The 22,334-nt window shown below is 41.2% G+C and overlaps 1 protein-coding gene across 11 annotated transcripts in view; it reads right to left on the bottom strand.

The window, feature by feature from the left end:
- Positions 1-22,334, bottom strand: part of SRPK2 (SRSF protein kinase 2) — a 303,416-nt gene that overhangs the window by 27,016 nt on the left and 254,066 nt on the right. For 10 of the 11 annotated variants that reach the window (XM_025381152.1, XM_025381146.1, XM_025381157.1 and 7 more), the window contains 5 exons: positions 20,954-21,060; positions 5,486-5,651; positions 4,280-4,305; positions 2,049-2,295; positions 964-1,446 (listed from right to left, as the gene is read on the bottom strand). In XM_025381152.1, coding sequence (XP_025236937.1) covers positions 964-1,446; positions 2,049-2,295; positions 4,280-4,305; positions 5,486-5,651; positions 20,954-21,060 — 1,029 coding nt within the window. The remainder of the gene's footprint in view (positions 1-963; positions 1,447-2,048; positions 2,296-4,279; positions 4,306-5,485; positions 5,652-20,953; positions 21,061-22,334) is intronic. The other variant, XM_025381156.1, reaches the window with a different exon arrangement.

The raw sequence follows: 22,334 nt of genomic DNA on the forward strand, positions 1-22,334 counted from the left end.
CTTGAGCCACCGCGCCCGGCTGAACCTACATTCTATGTAAGCACCTTCAAACACTCCCTATAAAGGGGAACAGGAGCTGACCACGTCGAGCCAAGTAAAGAAAGCAAATCCTCAGGAGGATTCATCATAGCCAGCGTGTAACAAAGCCAGCTCACTCAGCGTGCAATTCCAGACTCTGGAACCAAAGGGGCTGCATAATGTCTTGGGTGGTTTGCAGGGCTGGCTCATCAATTACTCACTGTGTGTTAAACAGTCTTGTCAGCAGAGGGAGCAGAGGAGGTTTCAGAGCTTTTCCACCATGAGTCAGAATGGAAACCAACTGTGTTACCCAGTTTCACTTACTAGAGTCACTCGGCATTGACTCCCAAAATAAAGGTTTGAATAAGTCAAGCCTTCTCAGGTAGACAAGAACACAAGAGCCAATCTATAATCTGTCATCACATCTAAATCCATGCCAATTCCTTGAAAATTACAATCCTGGGCCAGTTATCAATAGTAGGGTCCTATAATCAGGAACAAATATCAAAAGACAATATGACACTTCTTTCTCAATAGAGTCAAAGAGGAGGTATACTTTTCTTGAATAGAAACAAAACAAAACAAAACAAAAACTATAATAATATCAGATAGAAGAAGATACAAATGATAAACTAAACTACACATTCTAGAAAGATATAAGTTGCAAAAACTGGAAGGTTTTTGCAAATGATGCTGCTGACTATAAATATATTAAAAATGAGAACTGGTCAGAAATAAGATTTGGTACGCAGAGAGCAAGAGATAGTCTAGTGGCATAGAACATGTATTTAAATCACATTACTTCTTCATGAGTATGAAAGTAATAAAAATGATTAGCACACACAAACAGGGCTTGGCCACTTCCAGCCAGTTCCTTCATAGCATTTGTTAACGGCACGTCCCTGGAGTCAGTAATGGCAGACAGTTGATGGGAAGAACACTTACCTTTTGGCAAATCCCCAGTACTGGAGGCTGAAACCGTCCTGCTTCTGTCATGGGATGGACTGCTCTCCTCTTGCTCAGTAAGTGGTGATCCCTCAGAAAGCACAGAGCCGCAGGCCACAGGTTCTAAGGATCCAGAGAACAACGAGGTGGAAAACTCTGGGAACTGTGACTCGGGAATTTTATGTCGTCCATTTGGCAATTCACCATTGAATTGTTCATAGGAGCTGCTATATGTGTAATCACTTTCTGCATTTGGCTCATCAAGATTATATTCCTCAGGATTTGGGCAGTCTTCTTCGTCATCCTCTTCATCGTCCAGTTGCTGCTCCAGTGAGAATGGGCCATTCTCAATATGGCCATTGGTTTTAGGTGATTCTATCCACGTAGGGTCTATGTTCACAAGTTCCTGATCTACATCATCTTCATCTTTTTCAATGTTTTCTTTCTCAGCATCTTCTTTCTCTTCCTGGTCCTCAGCTTCACCTTAAGAAGTTGATGGGTCAAGAATAAGAACTTGTTACTGTCCTTAATACGGCCTCACTAAGTACTTATCTCCATCAATAAAATACGTTTTGAATGTGTTTAACTTATGTACCACCTAGTAAACACCTCTTTGCTTTTGGGGTAAAAGCTTCAGGTTTTCTAAATCTCATTTTTCATTCATTTAATAATTGGCCTGCTCTTATAAGAAAAAGTTACTCTTAAGGGAAAATATCTCTTTCTAAATAAAGTTGCACTTCCATTTCTACCTTCTACAATCTTCAGAAATAGACTTGTGGTGCATTACAGTTAGGTAAAAAGTTAATGACAAAATAAAGCACCATCATTAGCATGACAGAAACATGGTATTTCTCAGACGTTTTACATTTTTTAAAAACTATTTTGAAATGTTAACATATTTCTGGCATACAGTTCACAAATCATGAAGTACAAGGCTGTCTCCCATATTTCCCAATAGGGAGTTGGAGAGAATCGGACTTGTCATCTGCAGCAGCAGCACAAATCAGCCCCCAAGCTGACCGGGTAGGACCCTACTAATGGAGCTCTGAGGACCCCATGCAGCCCAGGTTCGAGGCCCCACTGACCATTGTCCTTTGCAGTCTCTGTCTCGGCCGCCTCCTCTAATCCTGTTGTTTTTAGTTTCACCTCTGGGCAGTATTCGCCATCCTGGTCATTGGAAGGTGCAGCTGAAGTGATGTTTTCTTCTATTATTTTCCTTTCAGCTTCTCGCTCCAATTCTTCTATCTCCTGCAGGCGTTTCTCCAATAACTCAGCCTGCCTCTTCTGTTTCTTTTTCAGTTTTTTCTTTTTGTTTTTAGATATTTTTCCTATCTATAACATGTTAAGAAAAGACCACAGGTCAGTTTTCTTCTTTTTAAAGTACCACATGATAGTATAACTGCTAGCAGCATGGCAAATACCAATAAATTCTGCTTTCTCATGCCATATTCTACTAAAATCCCAAACCCAGACAGATCTACTTTGTGGTAAGGCTTACAGTAAAATCAAAGGGAAAGCAGTGCTGACTGATCTCACGTGCTGGGTCTACCACCAGGTCCTACCCTCAAAGGGATAGAGCTTAAATCCAGTAAGTCTTCACCATTCAAACCCTAAGAGAACTGAAGTTCGAAATTCTCTTGGCCTTAAAGGAGAAGCTCCTCTTGCAAGTTTTATTTGCTGCTGTCTATATACAAAGTAACAACATTCCACCTTCTCAATGCCAAAAATGAAACAGGTGCCTGAGCAGGTGTATGTCACTGTGTGTCTGGGGCTCACATATGAAGCTCTTAGCAGCCAAGACAACATGAATTCTAAGAGATAAGCCTATTCAGCAAAGGGAAAAAAGAAAAAGCCACAGCTTTTGTCTGCCTCCCATCATGGCCACCCGACTTGCCAAGCACTGGCAATGAAAGACTCCAACCTTTCAAACAATCAGTAACTCAGGCAGCTCAAGCCAGGGAAAAACTATGGGAAACAATCCGGGCGTCTCAGCAGGCCAGGAAGCGTAATTATTACAGCTTCCTCTTGTTCCAGAACTTACATTCCAAATCAAGGGCTGTTTCAGTAAACATAGTGTTTTGCTGTTGTTTTGTTTTTGGTTTATTTTTTCTTTGAGACTGAGTCTCGTTCTGTTGCCCAGGCTGGAGTGCAGTGGTGTGATCTCAGCTCACTGCAACCTCCACTTCCCGAGTTCAAGTGATTCTCATGTCTCACCCCCTCAGGTAGCTAGGAGTACAGGTGCACGCCATCACACCCAGCTGATGATGATGATGATGATTATTATTATTATTGACACGGAGTCTCGCTCTGTCGCCCAGACTGGAGTGCAGTGGCGTGATCTCGGCTCACTGCAACCTCCACCTCCTGGGCTCAAGCGATTCTTCTGCCTCAGCCTCCTGAGTAGCTAGGATTACTGGTGTCCACCAGCACACTCGGCTAGTCTTTGCATTTTTGGTAGAGATGGGGTTTCACCATGTAGGCCAGGCTGGTCTCAAATTCCTGACCTCAAGTGATTCAGTGGCCTCGGCCTCCCAAAGTGCTGGGATTACAGGCATGAGCCACCACACCCAGTATCTAACAAGGACATACGGTTTTGACGGGACCACAAAATAGATCAGTCTCTTTCTTATTTAATATCTGGATGGAAAAAAATTAGAACAACCGCTTCAGAAAAACAGGTAACTTAGCAGCCAATCAGAAATAATGTAAAGTGATTTTGAAATAAAAATACTTCAACTGCATCACCTCACATTTCACTGAACTTGGCCAACCACAGTCCAGAAAATGCATAAAGAAGACAATCTCTGAAAGGCTCTAACTATCCCAACTCTGCACAGATACGAAAAATTAACAAGACAGGCTGGATGTGGTAGCTGACGCCTGTAATCCCAGAACTTTGGAAGGCCGAGGTGGGCAGATCACTTGAAGTCAGGAGTTCGAGAACAGTCTGGCCAACACGGTGAAACCCCGTCTCTACTAAAAATACAAAAATTAGCTGGGTGTGGTGGCAGGTGACTGTAATCACAGCTACTTGGGAGGCTGAGGCACAAGAATTGTTTGAACCCGGGAGGGGGAGGTTGCAGTGAGCCAAGATGGCACCACTGCACTCCAGCCTGAGTGGCAGAGCAAAACTCAGTATCAAAAAAAAAAAAAAAAAAAAATTAACAAGACAGTAAGTCTTACCTATTTGAGGATACACAACTTTTATAAATGTGTTCACCCTTTAAATACACAACTTTTTAATAATTTGAACAACTCAATAATAAATGGTCTCTTTTGACATGGTGCATATAAAGTAATATGTGTAAGTACTTACAGGTTTCTGCTGTGGAGCCGTACTCACTAAAACAAAATGAAACAAAATCGATATTTAGCAGAAAACAGACACATACCTTCACGTAGGTCATTCGAATTGCAAAGTGAAATAATTATTGTCTTTTAATGGCTATCCAACTTCAAAAACTATTAATCAGAGCTTCTTAATCACAGGAATCTAGAGAAAGTTTATGCACTGAAACAAATGAGTGACTCTTGAAGGCATAGTAGAAGTTGCTCACACTGAGCCATTTCTCTTATTTATCTAAAATGAAATACTAATACGTCTCAAAAACAGTCAAGCCCAAAGCACCAACAGGTAAGAAAATGGGAAAGAATTCATACATATCACAGTCATTAAACCAAATTTGTTTAAAATATAATGAAATGAACAATTTAGATTAGATGTACATCTATATTTGAAATCTATTTTGCAAGCTTTCTACAATTTAAATCAAATATGCAGCAAACAGTCTGGGAATCACATGATTAAACCCCTACACCAGGGCCAAAAGTTTGACAGGCTGGGTCCATGATCTAAACAACACCCTGATGGCAGTAAAGGAGATGTGAAGAGAGCCCCAGCCAGTCCCAGGAGCCTCAGCCCTTTAGTATACATGCTTGCCTGACAACACACAAAGGCACAGACCACGCTGTCGAAGAGTGAGAAGCACAGTCCACACTTCACTGCACCACCACCCCAACCCCAGCCCAGAGGTAAAAATATCCCAATACTCAGGTCACTTGGTCTTCTTCCCCCACCATCAGGCCTTTTCTAACTAACTCCAAATCTGTTGATAAAACTCAGATTGACATAGCTATGCTAAATGGACAACAGGAATTACTGTAACAAAACTGAAGCTAGAAAAATATTCTGATGACTAAAGGTCAGCTACAGGAAAGCTGTTACTATGTTCTCCTCTGCAGAGAAGTGGGCAACAGAAAAAAATGTTCAAATATAGATGAAGCAGCAACTACAAATTTAAATGGCCTTTTAAAGGGGGACAAAAGTAAATAATTTTAACATTAAAATATAATGTAGCTGGGGTATTTTCCATTTCAAGAAAAGGGTGCAGTTATTTCCAGCAATTAAACTTTTCCAAAAAGTTCCTTACATGTAACATTTGATTCAGATACCTTCAACAACTGCAACTTTGCAAGCTCACAACGCCCCCAAACTGAAATGAAGCTAGCTCAGCTCCCTCACCTGCAGACCCTGAAGGAGGAGGAGCACCTGCTTTCTGCCACTCAGTGGCCTCAGCTGCCATTCTTCTCACATATGCATCATCCACACACATCAAGATGTTTTCTGGCTTTATGTCAGTATGAATGATCTTGCACTTACTGTGTAGATAATCTAACCCTTGAAGGACCTGGATATAGTAAAATCAAGAGAGAAGATAAGCTATTAATACCTCATTATATAACTTTTATTTATTTGAAAAACATGTAATACGATGACAAGGTACAAAGTTTGATAAACACAAAAGGATATTTAGTAAAAATCTCCCTCCCATGACTACCCGCATAGGAATCCAGCTCTCCTTTCTATAAGCAACAAATATGTATAATTTCAGAGATTATTTATGCTCATGGAAGCAAATGCATCTACATAGAGTTGAACCTTGAACAACATGGGTTCACTTATACACATATTTTTTCTTCCACCTCTGCCACCTGAGACAGCAAGACCAACCCCTCAGCCTACTCAACGCGAAGATGATGAGGATGAAGACCTTTATGATGATCTACTGAATATGATCTATCTACTTAATGAATAGTAAGTATATTTTATCTTCCTTATGATTGTCTTAACATTTTCTTTTCTCTAGCTTACTTTATTGTAAGAATATGCTATATAACACGTTAATCAACTGGTCATGTCATCAGTAAGGATTCTGATCAAGAGTATGCCAGTAGTCAAGTCAGAAGCCAGATCCGGATTTTCAACTCCATTGGAGGGGGTTGGTCAGTACCTCTAACCCTTGTGCTGTTCAAAGCGTCAACTATACATACTTCAATAACAACTATATTCACGTATCATACAATTGACCCCTTTAGGTATAGAATTCAATGGGTTTTAGATGTGCGACTATCACTACTATTTATTTTTTTAATTTTTATTTATTTTTTAATTTTTAATTTTTTTTATTTTTTTGAGACAAAGTCTCGCTCTGTCACCCAGGCTGGAGTGCAGTGTGCGATCTCAGCTCACTGCAACCGCTGCCTCCCAGACTCAAGCAATTCTCCTGCCTCAGCCTCCCAAGGAGCTGGGATTACAGGCATGTACCACCACGCCTGGCTAATTTTTTTGTATTTTTAGTAGAGATGGGGTTTCACCATATTGGCCAGGCTGGTCTCGAACTCCTGAGCTTTGTGATCCACCCGCCTTGACCTCCCAAAGTGCTGGGATTACAGGCGTGAGCCACCGCCCCTGGCAACTATCACCACTATTTAAATGACAACACTTTCATTGCTCCAAAAAGAAACAACATATTCATTAGCATTCACTCCCCATATCCCTCCTACCCCATCTAACCCTTAGCAACCACTCATCTACTTGCTGATTCTGAACATTTCCTATAAATGGAATCATATAAAGTATTTTTTGTAACTGGCATCATGTTTTCAAGTTTGACTCTTGTGCTGCATGTATTAATACTTTACTTATTTTTATTGGCAAATAGTATTCCACTGTATGGAGATAAAATATTTTGCTTATTCCTTCACTTCATGAACATTTGGGTTATTTTCACTTTAGGGGCTATAAAAATAATACTTCCATACTGCTATTCACACTTGTGTATACATTTTTGTGTGAACATACTTTTTTTTTGAGGGGAGGTATATACCTAGGAGTTACCATAATTAGCTCATATCGTGCCTCTATATTTAGCTTTTTGATAAACTGCCAAAGTGTTTTCCACAGCGGCTGCATCATTTTACATTCCTATCACCAGTGTATGAGGGTTCCAATTCTTCACCCTGAACAACACTATCTTTTTTACTTTATCCACCCAAGTGGATTATGCAGTATCTCGTTACAGTTTTGATCTATATTTCCCTGATGGCTAATGACGTCCATACATTTTTAACACTGCAAGAGAAGGGGGGCTTGATTTAAATAGAAAATAGCCTTAGTATCTAGACAATGCTACAGCATCATACTAAAAGAAAGTGATGAACCAAGATATTCATATTTATCATATTAAAACAATCAATCAAAAACTTACAGTGTCAGTGACCTGAATACAAGGTCAATGTTTTTCTATAATTATTTCCACTGGAGAATAATTTTTTCAATTATTTCCATAAACAAAATTTATTTTTACAAAACAGATCACGTTCTCATATGAGCATTAGAAATTCCAAATGTTAAGCAAATATTACATCAATCACCATTCAAATAATGAATGGAATGGGCATTTTGTTCACAAGAGACAGGAAGTGTTATATGTTTCACATCATCCAACACTGAAATATTCCCAGTTCAATCGACAGTCTGTTATCAGGAAGGCATCTGATCAACAGCAGGCTATTAATAGTTAGCCTACTGTTGGTAGAAGTTTAAAGTAGCATTATGTAAGTGAGAGGGAACAAAGATTTTACAAGGAAAATGAAAACAGGAATATCTGTCTCTTAAAAAGGATCAAAATGCCTACAAACATTTAAAACAACTTTACCTTAGGGAGTATTTTTATATAAATTCACTGAATGTGCATCGGCTGAGCTCCTATCACATGCCATTATTCCAGGTGTTTGATATATAAAAGCTCCCAGGCTTCATGTTGCTTACAGTCCTCATATCCTCACAGAGCTTACCAATTCAGGACAGGAAATGAGTATGAGGGGTGGGGGAATTGGCCAAAAAAAAAAAACCAAGATGAATCATGGGCATGGCAAATATTATTTAATAAGATATTGACAAGTTCCTGGTAAGTACCAGTAAAGTAGATAAAACTAGGATAAGATTTTAAGACTTTTGATTTTTTGCCTTAGAATATTTACTGTTTTGGACAATACTGCAATTAGGATATGTTTAAATTACATTTAAAATGTCAAGGCTGTGCTCGGCCTTGCCTTGTAATCCCAGCACTTCGGGAGGCCGAGGCAGGCAGATCACTTGAGGCCAGGAGTTCAAGACCAGCCTGGCAAATATGGTGAAACCCTGTCTCTACTAAAAACACAAAAAAACTGCACAGGCATAGTGGCACAGGCATGGTAGCACACGCCTGTAATCCCAGCTATACAGGAGGCTGAGGCACAAGGCGGAGGTCACAGCGAGCTGACATCATGGCACTGCACTCCAACCTAGGCAACAGAAAAAAACTCTGTCTCAAAAGAAAAAAAAATAAAATGTCAAAGGACTAATAGGAAGAAAGATAACATTATGTAAAATATTTCCATGGAGAACATGGTTATTACACTCTTGAAGGAAACACAATCCAATGGGCTCATGTTATTCAATGACATTCATGCATCTTCCTGGTGCAAACTGAATAATATGTGGACTTTTACATCTGAACAGCCAAAGAGATTCTAAAAAGTACAAGAAATTAATGGAGAGGCACACTGATGTCGTCCAGCCCACAGAGGTCAAAGGAATACAATTTTTGAAAAATATTGGCTTTCCGACTAAAATTGTATTTCGGTATCAAATACTATCTCAAGGTAAAAATGTCAGTACTTTTCTTTCCTAAAATATCTTTGATCATTTTCTCACGCACAAGAATTTCTTTCTTTCACAGTTCAAAGGCTGATTCGCTGTGCAGGAGGCTACACAGTTAAGACTTAATGTGCCTCAGTGTGCAATGCATTCACATGAGGTCCCAATGACGATGCACCTTATGACAAGCAAGAAGTATTCTCAGTAAAAATTTAAAGTTCAAGACTTTAAAAAAATATTGGCTATTGCACTCAACTGGGCTAACTTTCCTTAAACAGCAATGGGCAATACACACAAGGAAAATACTTTGCCACGGGGACAAATAAAGTTAGTTAAGATAATTCAAACCATTAAAGGAAATGGCAACAGGGCAGTGTTAAAAACATGACCTTGGACTCAGACTGCTCTTAAACTACTGCTCAACCATTTACTCATTGTGTTACCCCTGGGCAAGCTGTTTCAGCTGTTTGAGCTTTCATTCTTGTCTATAAGAGAGGGAAACATACTGTTACACACAAATATAGCAATAAGCATTAATCTATGGAGGCCGTGTGTGGAAGCTCACACCTGTAATCCCAGCACTTTATGAGGCAGGCAGATCACGAGGTCAGGAGATCAAGACCATCCTGGCTAACATGGTGAAACCCCGTCTCTACTGAAAATACAAAAAAATTAGCCGGGTGTGGTGGCGGGCACCTGTAGTCCCAGTGACTTGGGAGGCTGAGGCAGGAGAATGGCATGAACTCGGGAGGTGGAGCTTACAGTGAGCTGAGATTGAGCCACTGCACCACTCCAGCCTGGGCAACTCACAAAAACAAAGTCTAGCACACAAGAAACTTAAATGGTAAAACTTATCTAAGTTAGAAGATTTATACTGATACTGACTTACTGAATTATGATTTTCCATCACTTTTTTAAAAAATTAATTTATTTTTAGAGATGGGATCCCACTATGTTCCCCAGGCTGGAGAGCAGTGGCTATTCAGAGGTGTAAGCATAGCACACTGTAGCCTCAAGTGCCGAGACCAGCTCGATCGGGGAGAACCTAATCCATTGGCACTAGAGGAATTAAAGACACACACAGAAATATAGAGGTGTGAAGTGGGAAATCAGGGGTCTCATAGCCTTCAGAGCTGAGAGCCCCGAACACAGATTTACCCACATATTTATTAACAGTAAACCAGTCATTAGCATTGTTTCTATAGGTATTAAATTAACTAAAAGTATCCCTTATGGGAAACAAAGGGATAGGCCAAATTAAATGAATAGGTTGGACTAGTTAACTGCAGCAGGAACACGCCCTTAAGACTTAGATCGCTCATGCTATTGTTTGTGGCTTAAGAATGCCTTTAAGTGGTTTTCCACCCTGGGCGGGCCAGGTGTTCCTTGCCCTCATTCCGGTAAATCCACAACCTTCCAGCGTGGGCGTCATGGCCATTACAAACATATTACAGTGCTGCAGAGATTTTGTTTACAGCCAGTTTTGGGGCCAGTTTATGGCCAGATTTTGGGGGACTTGCTCCCAACATGCAAGCTTCTGGCCTCAAGTGATCCTCCTGCTTCGGCCTCCCAAGTAGCTGGGATTAAAGTGTGAGCCACCACATCTAGCTTCCTAAGTCACTTATTAAAGTTCTTTGGGTTGGCCCGCATGGTGGCTTGCACCTGTAATCCCAGCACTTTGGGAGGTCAAGGTAGGTGGATCACCTGAGGTCTGGAGTTCAAGACCAGCCTGGCCAACACGATGAAACTCCGTCTCTACTAAAAATACAAAAATAAGCCAGGCGTGGTGGTGCATGCCTGTAACTGCAGTTACTCGGGAGGCTGAGGCAGGAGAATCATTTGAACCCAGAAGGCGGTGGTTGCAGTGAGCTGAGATAGCATCACCACACTCCAGTCTGGGCAGCAGAGTGAGGTTCTGCCTCCAAAAAAAAAAAAAATTTAATCTGAGTCTCAGTTGTTTCAATTTCTAATATAAAAGGGCTGTACTTGATAACCTGTATGGTATATCCTAGCAACAAAACTTTGATTCCATAATTTAATTTTGAACTACTTTTTTTTTTTTCTTTTTTTGAGATGGAGTCTCACTTTATTACCCAGGCTAAAGTACAGTGGCACGATCTCAGCTCACTGCAACCTCTACCTATTGGGTTCAAGCGATTCTCCTGCCTCAGCCTCCCTAGTAGCTGGGATTACAGGTGTGTGTCACCACTCCCAGCTATTTTTTGTATTTTAGTAGAGAGAGAGTTTCACCATGTTGGTCAGGCTGGTCTCAAACTCCTGACCTCAGGTGATCCACCCATTTCGGCCTCCCAAAGTGCTAGGATTACAGGCATGAGCCACCATGCCTGGCCTGAACTACTATTTTTAAATGGTTTTATTTTCCAAAATAGCATTTGTCTTTACCAGTGAAGCTTAAAGTAATAATGCACCCCAGAATCAACCAACATTGATGGGCACTCCTACAATTATTTATATAGGATAACTGTGACAATGGGAAAAACAAAAAACACAAAACAAAAAGGAATCGTGTTTCATCCCCAAGGATAGATCTCCCCTTGCAAAATCTGACAGAGTTAAGTCTTTACTAGTTCTTCCCTCTGTTGCTTTTACTTGTCAAATCACAGTATGTTCATCTTTCTTGCCTAAAAACCTTAATACGGCTGGGCACAGTGACTCATGTCTGTAATCCCAACACTTTGGGAGGCCGAAATGGGCAGATCACAACGTCAGGAGATCCAGTCCATCCTGGCCAACATGATGAAACCCGGTCTGTACTAAAAATACAAAAATTAGCTGGGTGTGGTGGTACAGGCCTGTAATCCCAGCTCTTCAGGAATCTGAGGCACAAGAATTACTTGAACCCAGGAGGCAGAGGCTGCCGTGAACCGAGATCGCGCCACTGCACTCCAGCCTGGGCGATACAGTGAGACTCCATCTCAAAAACAAACAAGAAACCTTAATACTTGGTACCAGCAGGAGGCAGCAGCGATCCTTTGGCTGCCAGGGAAGCTGAGCTCAACCTAAGCCCAGATGCGCCAGGGACATGACTCTCAATCATCCCACTCAGGAAGCCAGTTCACACACATGAGGAACAAGTGCCAGGTTTCTCTGGGTAAAGCCAGACTTTGACTTCAGCAGCAGTGCAGAAAAGAAGGCCAAATCTAGGGCTGGGAGCTAGAAGCCCCAAGTCCTGTTCCAAATTAACTAGCTACAGGCTCAGAGAAGGTTCCTTCTTTTCCCTGAACCTCAAATTCATCTTCAAAATAAGGGGCTTGGTTAAAATGGTCTCAAAGCTTTCTCTCTGTACATCAACGTCTGTGTCAGATACCATCTATTACTGGTCTTTACAACACAAATCTGCTCCTCTCCACCACAACTTGATTGAAATAGGTCCTGTAATCTTGTAGATAAGTGGGGGAAGAGTCAAGCATAATGTGGAGACTCCTCTCAAGACTGTCTCCCTGGCCTTGCTCACAGCCCAGAGAGCAAAGCTTCCCCCAAAATTCTGAACTGTAAAAACAAAGGGAATGAGAGCAACTTTCCGAATTATGCTCCGCTACTGGTGATAAGTTGGGGACTTTCTTCCTCCCACACCTGAACAAAGGACACAGGGCAGGGAGACTGTCTCCTCCTACTCTGTGGGTAATAGAACCTAATGACGTGCCCAGAGAAACCCACGTGGGCAGCCAGATGGGCTGGCAGAGGAAGGAGGCAACCCCAAGTAGGAGTTTTTCATTGAGGATATTAATTACTTGTGGGTGTGGAGGACACCAGAGGGGCTCTCCGCAAGCCTAGAAGTTTCCTGCTGGAAACACTGAGGCTTCCACTAGATTTCCCTTCCAGAGTAAAACAGACAAGGCAGGTCCCACCAACTGCCTGTGAAAAACAAGATGTTAAACTCAACGGAGGAACTTGGAAATACTTGTTACAATAAAAGAGGACAAGAGCCAGAGACACGCTCAAACCAAAAATCCAGGGGACGGCATCCTTACCCACATTGTCCTGAAATATTCTCTGCTCCTTTTTCTTTCTATCTCTAACTGGTGAGAATTAATGAGAAAATCCAGCAGCTGTACTTCTGAATGTCATCAGAAAGAAAGTTAAAGCTGCTGTGCCCAGCACTGGGACTGCACAAAGCAATGGGTCAGGAAAGCAGCTTAGTCCCTTGAAACGGAGCCACCTCACCATATTTCCTGAGTCGAGGGCTCAACATCCTGAGGAGAAATTCCAAGTCAATACAGCATCATGTGCACTACCACGCTGAACAAACCCAGTAATATAAAAATGTTTACCAAACTGACATGAAAGCTTCTGGTCTGAACTTGAACAATACTGGTTCAATCATAATAAAATTTACTGATAAACAGGGCCACTGAAAGAATTAAAATGGTAAATAAATACTAAGTGTAGACAAAATCAGCCAATGATACATGATACAGGTGGGAGGACATGCGGGGCACCATCATGACTCTTGGCATACTCGAAGGTTGTACCCCAAAGGGAGACGTCTGGAAAAACACTGGGTTTTAAATGTCTCATCTGGTTACATATTATAATAGCTACTTCATAAAATCTAATAGCTGTACTTTTTTTGTTTGTTTGGAGACAGAGTCTCTCTGTCGCCCAGGCTGAAGAACAGCAGTGACACAATCTCGGCTCACTGCAACCTCCACATCCTGGGTTCAAGCAATTCCTGCCTCAGCCTCTCGAGTAGCTGGGACTACAGGCGTGCGCCGCCACGCCCAGCTAAGTTTTAGTAGAGACAGGGTTTCCCTGTGTTGCCCTGGCTGGTCTCAAACTCTTGAGCTCAGGCAGTCCGCCCGCCTTGCCCTCCCAAAGTGCTGGGATTACAGGCATGAGCCACAGTGCCTGGCCTAATGGCTGTACTTTTAAACAATCTGATTACTAGCTCTACTATTAAGGCACAAGGAAACCATTTACCACAGAGACAAAAATGCACACTTTTCACTGACATATTACAATTTAAAATCATCTCAATCTTTCTATGTAGGACATTTTACACTACCCTGCAGTTAAGAGCATGGATTCTGAAACTACACCATCTGGATCCACCACAATAACTATGGAACTCTGAGGAAGATTCGTATCCCCACTGTGCAACATCTTAAGTAGAGTGAAGATAGTAACACCACTGGCCTCATAAGGTCGTGGTGAGGACTAAATACCATGATACAAATAAAGAACTTAAAACAATCAGTGCCCGAAAGAACACAGTAAGTGCTAGTTACAATCATGATAACAGAAAGAGTAATAATATAATTTTAAAATCCTGGGCTACAGCTATAATTGCTAGTTTTTTCACCAATGTAGCAAAATCACCAAAATGCGAGCCTTGCCCTTGGCAAGCTTCATTTAACTAATGGCAAGCAGCCATGTTCTTACAAGGTTTCTGTAAAGAGCAATGAACTAAACCATAATCTCTTTAAGTAAAATGCCAGCTACCTTTTCAATTACACAAGAAAGTCAAAGCCACTTTTAAAGAGTGCCAAAGAATTTTAAAGAAACCATCACCCGAGGTCTATCTTTTAATGTACTACAAATAATGACAACACAAACATTTTTTTCAGTGTTAGAAAAAAAAATAAGAGGTGGACATAAAATAGACCTCAATACAGTGACTTAAAAAAAAATAGTAAGGTGCACAAACAGTCACAAGACTCCATGGGTAAGGCCAGAGAAGCAGCCACCAGACAGGCCTGGGAGTGGGCTGCACATGGCACTGGGTCATCTCCAGAAGCCACCAGGATGGCCTCCTTCTGCCACAGCACAGCCACCATGGCTACATGGGGACAGCTAAGAACTGATCAGAGGATTGATAATAGCGTATAGAAAACCCAGAAAAAGCAATTGATCCAATTCCATCATTACTTTTGAAAAATAAACAAGTGGTAGTATTTATCTGTCAGCCCTTTAAATCACAGAAAGATCAGCCATTTTCTAAAGAATAAGGGAAACATGCTTTTTCCTTCATTTAAGGAAAGACAATTAACCAAGATACTTCTTGGCCGCCTAATATATAAAGGAAGACACAAAGACATGTGAAACTCACAATACATGATCCTGGAGTTTAGGAGACAATATGGCTACTTTGTGTTACTATGATGGATGCTTTAGAAGTCCACATTTACTTTTTTTTTTTTTTTTTTTTTTGAGACAGATTCTCACTGTGTTACTTAGGCTGGAGTGCAGTGGTGCAATCTTAGCTCACTGCAACCTCCACCTCCTGGGTTCAAGTGGTTCTCCTGCCTCAGCCTCCCAAGTAGCTGGGACTACAGTTACGTGCCACCAAACCCAGCTAATTTTTGTGTTTTTAGTAGAGATGGGGTTTCACCATATCGGTCAGGCTGGTCTAGAACTCCTGACCTCATGATCTGCCTGCCTTGGCCTCCCAAAGTGCTGGGATTACAGGCATGAGACACTGCACCTGGCCCATCCTTATTCTTGTTTGTCTGTTTGTTTTGAGACAGAATTTCACTATTGTCGCCCAGGCTGGAGTGCAATGGCACGATCTCGGCTCACTGCAGCCTCCACCTCCAATGTTCAAGCGATTCTCTTGCCTCAGCCTCCCAAGTAGCTGGAACTACAGGTACATGCCACCACTCCCAGCTAATTTTTATATTTTTAGTAGACATAAGGTTTCACCATGTTGGCCAGGCGGTCTTGAACTCCTGACCACAGGTGATCCACCCCCTCGGCCTCCCACAGTACAGGGATTACAGGCGTGAGCCACCACACCCGGCCCCCTTATTCTTAATCTCCACAATCAAACCACAAATTATGCATTACTATTTTGAGTTTACAAATGAGGAAACAGGCTCACCGAGGCTAAGTAACTTGATCAGGAGTACAAGATTGAAGTGCCAAAGCTACGATGCTAAGTCTGTCACCAAAGCACATACACCTTACACTTTCTCTTATCCCAGTGGTTCTCAATGAGAGGAAAACTGGCAAAGTTCAGAGACATTTTTGATTGCCACAACCAGGGATGGTGATAGCTGATACTGGCATCTGAAGAGTAGATGCCAGGGACGCTGCTAAACATCCTACAATGCACAGGAAAGTCTCCCACAATTAAAATTATCTTGTCTGAAGTGTCAGTAGAGCTAGGGTTGACATGTGGCCTACAAGTAGTTATGGGACCAAATGTGAGCTGAAGGTATTTCAAGGAGGGAAGGCATATCCCCCTCTTAACTGGGTACTGTGAGAAGCCTTTGTCACAATGGTGGGATTCTGGCTGAGTCTTAAAAATGTGGGTAGACAAGGATGGCATTTCTGGCAGCCTAGGACAAAAGAAACGATCAAAGACGTGGAGATAAAAAATGGCAAGGTGCCATTTAGGGGTCAAGATGATTACCATTAAGTACTTTCTGTAACTACCTACAAAATAAAATCAGTAAACATTTACGAATAAAAATTCTGCTAAATCTGCATATTATAAATGTTTGGGACATCTTTGAATACTCACAAAAAATGTAAGCTGGTAGATTCCAGAGGGAAATAGGGTACCTGAGGGACATCACTTTTTGTCTGCAAGGGGAAATACAGGCTGATACCAGATGACATTAGATCTTAAACAGGTTCCCAGAAAGAAAAGTGACTTAACTTCTACCGGACATAGGCCCAGTGCAATTCCAAACTTACTACAGGCTCATAATAAGTTTATTACATAAAACTCATTATATAACAGCCAAAATGGTAAATCCATGAGCTCTGAAGCCAGACTATCTGGGTTTGAATTCCTGCTCCACCACTCAGCACTTTTTAAGCGACTTCCTAACTAGGGGCAAGTTACTTAACCTCTCTGGACTTCTGTTTCCACTTGATGAAATCAGGAAAGTAATAACATCCATTTCACAAGGTTACTGTGAATCACAGGGTTACTGTGAGGAACTCAACTATGCAAAGTACTCAAATTATACTTGGCACATAGTAAGCACCGAATTAACTATTTGCTACTACTAGCAGTACTATCTCTCATTACAGCTTTACAATAAACTAATGAGGAAGATACCATTTTTGTTTTTTTGTTTTTAAAGAGACAGTCTTGTTCTGTCACACAGGCTAGAGTGCAGTGGCACCATCACGGCTCACTGCAGCCTTGACCACTTGGGCTCAAGTGATCCTACGACCTCAGCCTCCCAAGTAGCTGGGACCACAGGTGCATGCCACCATACCTGGCTAATTTTTAAATTTTGTTTTGTAGAGACAGGGTCTTGCAATGTTGCCCAGGTTGGTCTTGAACTCCTGGTCTCAAGCAATCCTCCCACTTCAACCTTCCAAAGTGCTGGGATTACAGGGATGAGCCACCACGCCTGGCTGGTATCATTATTTTTACCACTTTTATTGATGATGAAATTGTGGTTTGCAGAAGTTAGGTAACTTGGCCAAAGCCCTTTGGTGAAATTAGAGTCTATTTGATTCCAAACCCAAGCTCTTAATAACTCCATATATTGCTTCATGAAGGCCAAGAACATAAAGCTTTAGCAACCAGGCAATGGGAAGCCACTAAAGGATTCTAAATGGGAATATGAGTCATTAAAGCAAGGTTTTACTTGCAATAGAAAGGAGAATAAACCATAACAGGGACCAGGAATTGGACGGGCTGTATGCACAGAGAGCCAAGAGAAGCCTGTGAAAAGGTACTGGCTGGAGGTGTTAAGGCCCTGAACTAAGGAGGACAGCAAACGAAATACAAAGAACATCAAGAGAAAAACACATGGCAAAGGAGAGCTCAACAGGTGGGCTCCCGGGGAAGCACAGCAAGTGATAGAGTAAAGGGAATGACTGGAACCTGGTCAGCTATCCCTGACTCTTAAGAAGAAGGTCTACAGTGAAAGCATACTAAGAAAATACTAAGAAAATTGGTTTGCTCTGGCTTGTTCTGGGAAATGATGTAACTGTGTCAGTCTGCAATAAAAAATCTTCCTAGTACCACCCAGGAGAAAGAAACACTGAAAACACAGGCTGAATCAAAGGGGGTGAAGGGAAACCTCGGGTAAGTAGATTATTAACTGGGATATGTAATTTCTTGAACAACTTACTACACTGAAAGTTTTGCGTAAGCTTAGGGGGAAAAAAATCCAGATTCCATGATAATATTTTTCTTAAATAAAGATGGATTCACACACAAAAAACCAAAACCAAACCAAATCCCATTAACACTGCATATAAGAACAAAGTGCAGACCACATTACAGGATCAAATTTTCAGCATGAATTTTTCTGAACTAAAGAAATAATACAAGAGCTCTTTCTAAATTTCCACAAAAAACAGGGTATATGAATTTCAGTGAGGATAACACATGCATTGGCCAGGCGTGGTATAATCCTAGCAACTTTGGGAGGCTGAGGTGGGAAGACTGCTTGAGTCCAGGAGTGGCCTCAAGAGACCAGCCTGAGCAATACAATGAGATCCCATCTCTACAAAAAAAATAAAAATTAGCTGGCATGGTGGTGCATGCCTGCAGTCCCAGCTACTAGGGAGGCTGAGGTGGGAGGATCACTTGAGCCCAGGAGGCCGAGGCTGCAGTGAGCTGTGATTGACCACTGCACTCCAGCTGGGTAACAGAGCAAGACCCTGTCTCGAAAAACAAAAACAAAATGAAGAACACACGTTAACTTATTTAATCTTCGGTTCATTCAACAAGGATGCACTGAGGTTCCACTGAACCTCAGATTTTCGTCTTTCAACTTACAGACTCTTTCAACTTGCTAAGGCTAGATTTTGTTTTTCTTCTCTGGAAGATAAAATAAACATCAATGGCTTATCTGTGAATTCACCATTTTTGTTTTTTTGAGATGGAGTGTTGCTCTGTTGCCCAGGCTGGAGTGCAGTAGCATGACCTCGGCTCACTGCAACCTCCACCTCCCAGGTTCAAGCAATTCTCCTGCCTCAGCCTGCCGAGTAGCTGGGATTACAGGTGCGTGCCACCATGCCTGGCTAATTTTTGTGTTTTCAGTAGAGACGGGGTTTCACTATACTGGCCAGGACGCCATGATCCGCCCGCCTCAGCCTCCCAAAGTGCTGGGATTACAGGTGTGAGCCACCGCGCCTGGACAAATTCACCTTCCTACACACTAAGCCTAAAGGGTGGTGGTGTGGTCAGTCACTTAAGGCAACAGCAGGCCCCTCTGAAAGCACGAGGTTCTGGGAAATGAGGCAGCCTGCGGGAAATACATGCAGGCAGCTATTTCTGAAAGTATTCAGTATTTGCTAGAATATGTAATTCCTTTAATATTTTCAAGATTTATTAAAAATAATTAGGAGATTCTTCCCAAGTTTTAACAATATAGTTTTGTTTTGTTTGTTTTTTTAAAGAGTTTAGAGTTGCTGCTAAATGTTACAAATAATACAGTAGTCTTATCTGGGGATCAAATAATTCCAGTTAACATACTAATTTCTACCCTCACCACATAACCTCTTCTACATTAAAGTTGTTCATTTGAGATATTAGCCTGTCGAAATAATGAATAAAAATGCTACTATTTGAAAGCTAAGGGCAAACAGATTCAGTACTAAACAAAAGTTAGCCACAAATCTAGGCCCACATGTAAACCTAGCATAATACTACATAGAAGCACCTCAATCCAACTGACATAGAAGACACTGTAGTGAACTTTTCTCTCTCCAGCCCTCTTCTCAAGTAACATCGGTAGTGTTACAGAATAAGCTGCCAATTTTCCGTACAAGGTTGGGCACAGTGGTTCATGCCTGTAATCCCAGCACTTAGGAAGGCAGAGGCAGGCAGACTGCCTGAGCTCAGGAGTTTGAGATCACCCTGGGCAACATGGTGAAACCCTGTCTCTACTAAAACTATAAAAATTAGCTGGGCGTGCTGGCAGGCACCTACAGCCCCAGCTACTCAGGAGGCTGCAGTGAGCTGAGATTGCACCACTGCACTCCAGGCTGGGTGACAGAGCGAGACTCCATCTCCAAAAAAAAAAAAAAGGTCCGTACAAAAGGAAAAAGTGAAGAGATGAACATACAGGCAGCCTAAACAAAGTTATCTGTATACAAATTCAACAGAAATGTCAAAGATGCTTTTACTACACAAATTTAAACTTCAAAATTTTTATGGGCAATAAGTAGAATACATACTGATTCCATGCAGAAAACTGGAATGGGCAAACACTGCTAATTAGGAGGAATTCTTCCATCCATGCATACTTTCATTCTACAGATGTTTACTAGAGCATCATCTCTAAGCCTGACCCTACTTGAGGGTTTTCTTCTGGCAGGGCAACTGAACAAAACACACATCTAATACAGTTATTTCTACGTGAGTTAAACATTTCCATTTTTTCCACAGCTTTACTGAGGTACAACTGACAATAAAAACTGAATATATTAGTAGTGTACATGTCTTGAAATATGTGTACACTGTGAAATTACCACAAACAGCTAATTAACCTAATCCAGTATGACAATAATATAGACTCTGTGTGTGTGTACATGATGAGAACATTCAAGATCTACTCTGTTAACAAATTCCAAGTATACAGTACAGTAATGTTAACTATAGTCATCATGCTATTAGATCCCCAGAATTTAACCACTTTATAACTGAAAGTTTGTACACAACTCTTCAATTATCTATTACTCACTCTCCATCCAAGGATACTTAGTAAATAAACCCAGTAAGTTATTTCTTCTAAATTACTTCCTAATGAACTAAGTGGGATTTTTTTAGTAAAGATATTGAACAAAAACAACTTGATTGTACCATGTCACATACCTTAAAAAAAAAAAATGACATGCAAAAACGTATGCCTGACAATTACATATTGCTCCCTTCACAAAAAAAAGTCATTAAATACTGACTTAATAACAGTTCGAAATGTTATGCACTGATATATATGTAATACATATATTACATATATATTATGCACTGATACATATGTAATATATATACATATTCGTAAACAGCAATCATGTTGAAAGCCTAGCCAATAAGGTACTAGGGCCTAGGGGCTGCGTCAAAAGCCTCACCTGTCGAATGATACTCTTCACACAACGTACTGGGAGGCCCTGATAGTTGGATTTGATGATCCACTTGAGGAGATGGTGGCCAAGCACTTCGAAGACCATACAGACATCTGGGACACAGTTAAGGATTGTTTGTGGATACACTGCCTGGAGTGAGGCAGTTACCGAAAGCAGCATCATTGTGTCACTTGACTACTCTATAAAATACAACATCAACACTATCAATAATACCAAAAGTGAGCAAATGTTGTGTCTCACTTAAATAACAAGCACTGACATTACTAAGCACAGTGGTTTCCCAGTATCTCAGGGAACTGGTTCCAGGACTGCTCTCGGATACCAAAATCCACACATGCTCGTCTCTTCAGTAAACTGGTGTAGTATACATATAACCTACTCACATCCTTCCATATACTTTTATTTTTTTTTGAGACGGACTCTCGCTCTGTCGCCCAGGAGCGCAGTGGCACGATCTCAGCTCACTGCAAGCTCTGCCTCCTGGGTTCACGCCATTCTCCTGCCTGAGTCTCCCAAGTATCTGAAACTACAGGTGCCCGCCACGACGCTCAGCTAATTTTTTGTAATTTTAGTAGAGACGGGGTTTCACTATGTTAGCCAGGATGGTCTCAATCTCCTGACTTCATGATCCGTCCGACTTGGGTTCCCAAAGTGCTGGGATTACAGGCGTGAGCCACCGCACCCAGCCCATATACTTTAAATCATGTCTAGATTACTTATAATACCTAATACAATGTATATGCTCTGTAAATAGTTGTTATACTCTATTTCTTAATTTCTATTACTTTTTACTGGTGTTTCCCAAATGTTTTTCATCCAAGGTTTATTAAATCTATGAATGGGGAACCCGCAGATACCAAGGGCTAAGTGTACTTACTCTGTGTCATGTATTATTTCACATGTACTCCAAACAACCTTAGGCAATAATGTAATTAACCCTACTGTAGGCATGAGGACATGGCACTTTCTAGGTGTAGAATGCACTTAGAAAGTGCCAGGTGGCTGAGCCACACTACTGAAGCCTACACTGAGCTGCACTCTCACCCATCTCAGCACACTTCCTGGAAATCGGCCTAATGAAACAGGCAAAACTGAAACCTCCTAGGAACTGACATGAAACAAATACAGAGCTTCAGTATCTTAGGTGTCCTAACTGCCTGCCTAATTTCTACTTGATAAGCTACTTAAAACAAATTATAAAATAAAAATTTAGTAAACACAGTTAAGACCTATTTAATCTTTTCCTTTAATAATACCTTATATTATACAACTAGATCAATTTTAATACTATAGGCAGGTGTTAAGAACGTATGATCACCATTTAAGACATGGTATTAAGACTTAATCTATAATAACAACATCTCAG

Source organism: Theropithecus gelada, chromosome 3 (genome assembly GCF_003255815.1).
Source record: "Theropithecus gelada isolate Dixy chromosome 3, Tgel_1.0, whole genome shotgun sequence".
NCBI lineage: Eukaryota > Metazoa > Chordata > Mammalia > Primates > Cercopithecidae > Theropithecus > Theropithecus gelada.